The 9,687-nt window shown below is 40.5% G+C and overlaps 1 protein-coding gene across 1 annotated transcript in view; it reads left to right on the top strand.

Moving 5' to 3' along the window:
* Positions 1 to 4,610, top strand: part of Spata31 (spermatogenesis associated 31) — a 5,826-nt gene extending 1,216 nt beyond the window's left edge. Inside the window, 2 exon segments of the mRNA NM_001008359.2 lie at positions 1,044 to 1,116; positions 1,619 to 4,610. Coding sequence (NP_001008360.2) covers positions 1,044 to 1,116; positions 1,619 to 4,515 — 2,970 coding nt within the window. The 3' untranslated portion in view covers positions 4,516 to 4,610.
* Positions 4,611 to 9,687: the final 5,077 nt, after the last annotated feature.

Raw genomic sequence — 9,687 nt, 5'->3', positions numbered from 1 at the left:
CAGACTTTGCAGCCCTAGTGCTATGGAAGGCAAGGATAAGAAAGGATTTCTGGAATTTGTTGTCTCCCAGCCTAGCTCCAAGTTTGGAGCTACTGCCTCTGCTTCCCATAGCACTAGGGTTCCAGGCACATGCAGAAATACACCTGACTTTTTACATGAATGTTGGAATCTGAATTTAGGTCCTTACACAGCACGTGTTCTTACCCACTAGGTCATCTCCACAGCTCCCCTTTTTCTTAAAGAAAGAAAACTTGTTGGGGAAAATGCTCGGTAAAGTGCTTGCCTTGCAAAAATGAAGATCTGAATTTAGATACTCAGCACCCAAGTAGAAAGCCGGGCATAGTGATGTGTGCCTGTAGTCTCCTGCTGGGAAGACAAATATAAAAGGATCCCTGAAGCTTCCACAACAGCCAGTCTAGCTGAATTAGTAAGAAACTTTAAACTTTATTTAGGCAGAGTGACAGGAAAATATTGACATGGATATCTGGTCTCTCTGGTCTCTCTCTCTCTCTCTCTCTCTCTCTCTCTCTCTCATACACATACACACACACAATACATACAGAGAGAGAGAGAGAGAGATAGAGAGAGAGAGAGAGAGAGAGAGAGAGAGAGAGAGAGAGAGAGATGGGGGCAGTGGGAGAATAATTATTTGAACTCATTTTTAAAATGTCAAGTTAAAACAACAAAAACAAAACCATCCAAGTTTGGTAGCACATTTCTTTAAACCCGGTACTTGAAAGGCAAAGGTAAGTTTAAGTCTAATGTGGTTTATATAGTGAATTCCAGACCATCCAGCCCTGGAGAACTGTCTTAGCTGTTAAAAACACTTGCTGTTCTTCCAGAGGAACCAAGTTTGTTTCCCAGAGCGCGTATCCCAAAACCACCTATACTCCAGGAGCTCCAACGCGCCCTTCTAGCCCCCGCTCGTGGTCAGACACATATCACGCACACATACCACATTGGATTTTAAAATTCATGAATATTGAATATCGGCAGCTTCTCTAGATGAGATTGAGAATCTTTATCTCTGCTTCATTTCTCAGCCTCAGATACAGATGACCTGGCAGAGCCAGTACATGAAAAAGTTTAGGAATCATTGTAGGAACGATGCAAAAGGTAAGTCAGTCTCTGCCAGTCGCTTTCTTGTGAGGAGCTAACACCATCTTTCCCAGGTGAGTTACAGAGGTCTAAGAGGGAGGTTCCTGGGAAAGAAATCAGAATCCCATACGCAGGTTCCTGGATTAGAAGAAAGCTATGACGAGCCAGATGACAGGTGTTCCTAACAGGGAGGTCTCTAGACTCTTAGGAACAATGTTACCAGGGTTTGGAGGTAGGACCTTGAGTAAAGCTGTTTCTTTCTTGAGATGACCCAATCCTTTCTTCCATATATCAGCTAGAAGGATCATGGAGGGTGACAGCTGTGAGAGCTATTAATAAATGATTAAGTGCTGTTCATCCATGTACCTTGAAAGCTTTACAGATCATGGATCACATGACCTTGAATGCTAGTGAGCAGATTCTGGAGTCTAATCTTGTAATCTTTTCTAATGGGATACCCACAAATTTAGCTTACTATAATAACCTTCCACCATCATAACCCATTCTCCCTAATTTCCAGCTTGGGAAGAATGCCTGAAAAAGCTGAAAGAAAAAGAAAAGGATGAATTATTTCTAGAAGAAATGAGCCCAGGACACCATTTGAACTCTTTAGGGAATATGTTTAACTCAGCAAGTGCTAAACAAGACAGCACTACCTTGTCACCCTTCTGGAACCTGAAAGAAAAATCAGAAGAGCAGATGGCCACTCAGAAACTATCATATCCCAAGATCTCAGGGGACCATTTACAAGAGAAATATGACCAGCTTTACTGGGGTCTCCCTTCTCTCCACAGTGAATCTCTAGTAGCTGCTGCCTGGATCCCTCAGACAACGTCAACTCTCCCTTCTCCCTTTTTCTTATTCAATGTCATCTCAAGTGTTTATCCAATTCACCTGCAGGATAAAATGTCTCCAGTGCTTCCCCACACACATCCTCTGTCCTATCTGGACCTCCAACCTCGACCCTTAATTCTGTCTCCACTTGAATTTCAGTCCCCAGCTTTGAATCAAGTCCATTTTCAATCCCCTCTCCCAGTCCTACTACCCTCTTCTCTACCCTATAGTAGGGATTCTGGAGCATGTTATTCTCAATCACAAAGTAAGCCACACTGCCCCACAACTGAAATACAATACAGAGAAAGGCCCTTAGTTACAAAACAACTAGAAAGTAGATTGACTTTACCCTTGATGGTCCAGAAATCTCAAGAAGCTTATAGCATCTTGGCCTCCAACCCTTCCCATGACTGGGCAGTCCCTATCTTTCCTGATAATTTCCCCATAAGCTGTGAGCTCCGGGATAAACTGGAGCAACACATTCAAAAGTGGTTCATTCAACACCAATGGTATTTTCCCCCTGAGATCCAAGAGTCTGAGGAAGTGATGGGGCTTCAGAATTCAGTAACAGGAAATTATCAAATCAGAGACCAACCTTGCACCTCACAAGCCCATATGTCTACTGGTGAACACAACAAGCAGGGCCAGAAGGTGAAATTTCAGCTAGAAAATGAATCTTGCAAAAATCTGGGACCTATTCTAGGAAAAGGCCCAAAAGATCCAGTAAAGGGCTTGGAAAAAAATGTAGTAAAGGTTCAGGGGGCAAACATTTTGGAGCCAGAAAGAACGTTAGTTAAGCACTTCAAGAGTGATTCCAGAAATGACTCATCAAATTACATAGACGAAGATCTAGAAAACAACTGGAAAGCTAATTTTGGTACAAAGTCAGGGCAGATAAATCAAGGTCTGACCCCTCTGAGTATGCGACAATCCTGGCTTGCTATGAACGATAGCTTTTGTGACACTGACATCCATATGGAAACCAGAAATTTAACAGCCATAAAGAGTTCAGAAAAGTTCATGTGCTCTCGAGAGAAGCTTGCCTTTCTCAACCCAGAAACTCGACAGACCTTGGAGGAACATGTTGTAAGGTTTTGGGTGAAGCACAGATGGGGTCTACCCCTTAAAATGCTCAAGCCCATAAACCTTTTCAAGTTAAAAAGTACTGAGTCCTTGCCTCTTACACTCTGTACCCAACCTTCCTCAACCAATTCTGTACATAGGACCAATTCAGCAGTTGAGGTAGTCAGATTCCTAGGAAAACCATGCTTGAGACAGATAATAATTAAGGATTCTTCACCACCACCAGGGAATCTTCTCCTTGTCTCATCTCCTTCCTGTAAGAGGGCGGCAATTAGACGGCCTCCCTCTGGTGTTGACCATGAGCCTTCTGTAGCCCTACCAAACAAACCACAGAGTGCGTATCTTGCAGAAACTCTCGCTTATAATTTTATGGAAACGCCCACTCAGAGTGGGGGTGTCTTAAAGGACGAGATGGAGACCGAAGAAGTCCTTTTACTGCCTAGAATGACTTGTGCCCCAAATCTAAGGGCACACAACCCTCAGGCAAAAGTTGTTAGTGAGTATCCATATAATGTGGAGACAGAATTAACAGGCCAGCCACAAATTTATACCACTTCTGTGCTCCTTCCAAAGCATTCCAGGAGCATGTCTCTTCCTGTAGACACTTTGACTTCAAACGCATTAGGTGACATTGTGATGGTAGACGGGGGCAATGGCCTGGTGCAACAGAGACCCAGTACTCCAAAGCATCAAGTCTCACAGAAGGGCCAAATCAAGATGTTGGTCCCTACTTATCAAGGAGAGGACACTAAGAGACAGAGTGAAAGAAAGTATGAAGACATGTCCAAGTTCAGCCCAGTCACGGAGAGAAAAAACAACTTTGAAAACCAATACTATCAGACCCTTCCAAAAACCACACAGGTTCTTCCAGAAAGCCTCTTCCAAAGACTTTTAAGCCGATTTCTACCGCGGGTTCACCCCAAGAAAACAATCAAAGGGCAGGAATGTCATCCCCAAAAAGATAATCCTACAGCAGCCACTGCCCAGAACCAACGAAGGCAAGTGAGAAAGCAACCATATATGGATGACAATGTTACTGAGGCCCAGAAACTTATGACAACTGTTGGACAGATGTTAGAAAAGAAAATGATGCAACATCAACACCATGCTTCAAAGGTCAACCAGCCTAGGGTAGTTCCTCCAGGCCCTACTTCTTGGTTTTCCCATGGCCACATGCCAGTCTCCTGCTTAAAGCGAAGAAGACCACCCAGTTACCCAGCCAATTCCTTATGTCAGAGGCGTTATATACAGGGCAGGCACAACAGAGGCCAACTGCCTCAGAAAAGTGTACAATTTAGCCAGAAACCACAGATCCTACGGAACCCCCGTCACATGTACCCCAAGTCAGCTTTGAACGTAGTGAATTCTTCCCAGAATAGAACAACAGTGCCAAGAACCCCAAATCAACATCTTTGTTGTCCTAGGCACTGTGCCTTCCAGAGAAATGTCTGTAGAGAACTAGGACATCCCTCCGTAGCTTTTCCTAATAGGAAAACATAATTGAAAGAAAAAGATTAGTGAATGTAAAAATTATTTTTCTCATGTTAGTACATTCAAGATACTTAATGTAGCCCAAAATACATGTTTTCCCCCATGAAAGGGTAGTGGTTTCTGTCTGTTCCATGTTTTATATGGGCCTTGGCTTCCAGCAGTGGGGGCGATTCACAGACATAGTATAAGCCCACCTCCACAGAGAGTCTTAATATCAAAACACTTGCCAGTGTTGGGGAAAACAGTACTATGGGTAAGATGACTGCTGCAAAAACATAAAGATCTTAGCTCACATCTCTATCATACATGTGTAAAGCCAAACGCAGTGGCGCACAGTTTTAATTCTAGTGCTAGAAAGAAAAAAAGAGATCCCTGGAGCTCACTGGCTAGATGACTACTCCAATGTGTGAGCTACAGTGACCCTGCATCCAGAAAAGAAAAGAGAAAAAGCTACTGAGGAAGATACTCAAAAACTGACCTCTAGTCTTCATATACATTATGTACACACTCATGTCTATTTGCACACACATGTGCCCACACACAAAGATGACTTGATAAGGAAAATAGAACATTTCATCTTATCAGCTTTAATTTACCTTTCCATTGCTTTATCTTAACCTTAAACTTTAGCCTGACAGAGACATCTTATGCTTCCAAAATCCCCCAGGGGCTCTAGGCAGGGTCAGAGCTAATTTTTTTCTTGTTATAAAATAGACATTAAGTTTGAATTATGCTCTGAGCTCAGAAGCAAGAGGAAAGCTTTCCCATAGACAACGTCTGCCTCTGGGAAGACTCTTCTCATGGGGAAAGGTAGGGATAGTGATAGACCCTAACAGTTTCACTTAAGGAAAATTTAGCCATATGCTAGGTATCTCCCTGTATTCCTCATGCTGTAGAATAGCAGAGGAAAGCACTTTCCAGATCAGGATGATGATAACATTTAGGGAGACCACTGAAGGTCATATCTTCCCCAGAGGAAGACTAGTCCTACAGTTCACTTAACTCAGTCAATTTCATAGCTAGCTCAAGTTCAGGGAGGTATTCTAGGTGAATGAAGGACATGATTGAGAGTTTAGAACTGTAGACTGAGGACAAGATACAAGGAATTGAAAACCTTGGAACTAAAGAAGCATGAAGGTGCTATAAATGTGCTATAAACAAAGAGTCCTTGTTGTTCCCTTACTACTGGAAGACAAGAGGAGGAGGACTTTTTATTTAGAGTCCGAATGGTTCATCCTGGTCACACATGTATCCCATCTATGTTCCTTGGTCTCAGACCTAGAAAAGCCATAAACTAAACAAAACAGACTGGATTGGAATAAAAACTAATTGGGGAAGATAAAATTTATTAACCTTGCATATAACTACATTTCTAATCCTAGAAAGAATGATTTTACAAAATACATCAGGACTGGTAGTCTGTTGTGTATATATACCATACCAGGACTATTACAAATAGAGAAGTAAAATTTTACAAGGGTGGGGGCGGGGAATGACAAGTTTTTGCACTTTATCCTTGTTTAGTCCAGAGACCAATAGGAAAGAGACAATTAGAAAGGGTATGCATTGTCAGTAGCTTGTCACACCCTCCCCAGTGTAGGAGGGTACAGGAGAGGTCTATGCTCTACTCTTTGCTTCTAGCATTCATTTCTAGTGGGCCCTGTCTAGTGAGAATTTTGGTTTCTTTAAAAATCCAGCTATGTCATATGAATATGTTTTTGTTTTAATCCCAGGTGTGGGGAAAAAAAGGAGGCTGTTTCACAGCAGGTGATTAAGATTGGCCTTGTGCTCTAGCAGGGGCTTGGTTTTGCCAGCTGCATATAGTTTCTTCAGGTGTGTGGTGTTTGATATTCTGGGAGCTTTTCAGAGAATATAAATGTCAGAGCCCTGAGAAGGGCCAGGGACCCCAAGCTGAGGAGACTGCTGCCCCTGCTGCTCCTGCTGCTCCTGCTGCTCCTGCTGCTCCTGCTGCTCCTGCTGCTCCTGCTGCTCCTGCTGCTCCTGCTGCTCCTCTTCCTGCTTCTGGTTCCTGTTGCTCTGGTTTGTTAAGTGATCCTGAGTAAAGAGACTAGAAGAAGAAATGAGATATCCTGATGACAAAGATTAGATTTGCCTCAAGGAACCTGACATGGAACGTCTGAATCAGCAGAAAGTAGTCTAGAGAGGTCTATGCTCCCTTTCGCCTCTTTCTTTCATTCCTACCTAGTGCTGGGCAGTTGGAAGGGATTAGAGTGTAATAAGGGTTAGAAGGGTAGTAGATATAAGAACCCAATAAAGCATCTCCACCCTAAAAACATACCTATAAGTGGTGCCAAGATGTAGGGCTAGGCAGAATAGGAAACTTGGTTTCTAATGACATAAAGGAAGCAGCACGGGAAGAAGGAATGAATATTCTGTGTCAGGAGATTACTACGGCTACTACAGCTAGGCTCCCTCTTGCTTCATTCCTAGACAATATTTTGTATATTTTCTTATTATTCTTCCTATCTTTTGTCTCAAAAAAGTCAAGTGAATGGCTGGGCAATTTAAAAAAGTTCAAGTGTGTATGGAGGAGTCTGAGGAACAAATAAAAAATGGGTGAAAAGGAAAAACCAGAAGGGTACATTAAGGGCAAAGTCATTCTGGTAAAAAGAATGGGTGGGGGGTTGGGGATTTAGCTCAGTGGTAGAGCGCTTGCCTAGCAAGCGCAAGGCCCTGGGTTCGGTCCCCAGCTCTGGAAAACAAAACAAAACAAAACAAAACAAAACAACAACAACAACAACAACAACAACAACAACAAAAAGGGTGGATTTGATTTAACTCATTTCCCGAAAATCTTAGAATTCAGAATGGTCACTTCAGAAGGTTACACAATTTATAAGAATTGGTAAATTTTTTCAAGTAAAACAAAGTGTATGGGATTAAATGTGTGGAACCAGAAGGGCAAAAAAGGAAGTTGAGACTTTAAGTGGCTGACATACTCATGAATTTATGGATATTGGATCTTTTACAACAATGGGGTACTAAAATTAATCCTGCAATCCCAAAGACTGTTCATGATGAAATTATGGGGGAAATGCTAGTTGCTCCTGGGGACAGTATTGATATGTCATCAAAAATAATCACAGTGACAATTGTCCAGACACAGGACATCACAGGGATTGAGTTTCCAGATTTATAAGAAGGCCACTGCTGAAATACCCATAACTCTACCCTTAAAATGGTTAACTTACGAGTCTGTGTGGGAAGATCAGTGGCCGTTAGCAAAGATTGCAGGCACTTAAATAGTTGGTACCAGAGTAGCTGAAAGCTCAACATGTAGAAGAGTCTACTGGCTCATGGAAGTCCCCCTGTTTTTGTTATAAAAAAGAAAATAGGTAAATAGAGATGTCAATAGATTTAAGAGTGGTGAAAAGCACAATTCAACCAATGGGTCCTTCACAGCCTGGAATTCCTTTACCTTCTTTATTATATAAGTCATGTCCTGTGATAGTAATCAATTTAAAAGATTGCTTTTTCACAATCTTGATAGGGAAAGATTTCCTTTCTCAGTACCTACTTATAATAGTGACCATTGGAAAGTTCTTCTACAATAAATGTTAAATGGTCCAAATTTGCCAATATTTTGTGCAACAACCACTAGAAATGATTCCTAGGCAATTTCCTCAATCTATTATTTATCATTACATGGATAATATTTTGTTGGCTGATTCTGATGCAGATACTTTAGAAGAAATGTTTTAGGAAATACAAACAATTGCCATGCTGGGGATTACAGATTGCTCCTGAAAAAATATAGAGGATATTTTGTTAATTATTTGGGTTATAAAATAAGTCAACAAAAATTGGGCCAGAAAAAGATACATATCCATAGAGATTAGTTGCAAACTCTTAATGATTTTCAAAAAATTAATTTGATATATTGAACTCTGGCTTACAACTCAATTAACTACTCACGAGTTAAGTAATTTGCTTCAAATGTTAACAAAGAGGTTTGGACTTAAACAGTCCAAGATGGGAGAGAGAGAGAGAGAGAGAGAGAGAGAGAGAGAGAGAGAGAGAGAGAGAATGAATCTCTGATAAAACAAAAAACCATATGATACATATGTAGACCAAGTTGATCCTAAACTTGATTATATTTTGGTTATTTTGCCTTCAACTCATTCTCCTTTGGGACTCATTGTGAAAAGGGAAGATAGTATTATGGAGTGAATTTTCTTAGCACATAAAATAAAAATTAAAGACATAGAATTTATTTTTTATTTATTCATAAAAGGTAGAAGAAGACATGTCAGGAATAGACATGGCTGAAATTGTAGTGCCTTTTACTAATGCTGAGGCTATGCCATTATGGATAATCAATGATTAACTAAGAACTTATAGTAACTATTTGGGAGAAAATAATAACCAAAAGCAAGCACCTGCAGTTTATATAAAGAACTAATTGGATTATCCCACCTATTGTAAGAGAACATCAATTACTGAAGCACCTACATTTGCATCAGCAAATAAATTGGGAATGGCAGGCTATAAATCAGAAAAGCTAAGCAAAGTAATCCAAAGCCCATATACCAGTTCGAAAATCAGAGTTGTAGGCTATCCTTATTACATTTTCCTGAGTCTCTTAATTATTGACTCTGAATATGCAGAAAGAGTTATTTTGCATATAGAAACTGTTGAATTTGTTCCTGATGGTTCAGAATTAACCTTATTCGTGCAATTGCAACAGGCAATCAGGAAATAGAAACTATCCATTGTATACCACACGTATTTGGTCTCATATAGGCTTGCCAGGTTAATTAGCACAAAGAAATGAAGAAATGATCAATTATTAATAGGAAATGTGTTAGAAGCCTCAAAATTTCATGAGAAACAAATGCTAACAATAGAGATTTGAAGTTTTTTCATTCACTTAGCAACAAGCCAAAGAACTTTTAAGAAAATTGTCCTATTCTTCTCTGTATAACCAAATTCATTACCCACTAGAAGTAACCCTACAAGTAGTTAAATCTAGCATATTAGCATGTATATTTGTTTCATTTTGAAGATTTAGAAAAGTAAAGTACACCATACCACTGAAGCATCTTTGGGGTTTCAATGAGCAATGACTTTGAGTTGTGAAAAGCTGATTCTATAATTACACATTTATTGGAAATAATGGTAATTATGGGGATGCCTGCACAAATTAAGACTGATAATGAA

Source organism: Rattus norvegicus, chromosome 17, assembly GCF_021556685.1.
Source record: "Rattus norvegicus strain SHRSP/BbbUtx chromosome 17, alternate assembly SHRSP_T2T, whole genome shotgun sequence".
Classification (NCBI taxonomy): domain Eukaryota; kingdom Metazoa; phylum Chordata; class Mammalia; order Rodentia; family Muridae; genus Rattus; species Rattus norvegicus.
Note: the sequence above shows the minus strand (reverse complement) of the source record. Positions and strands in the feature narration are given on the sequence as shown.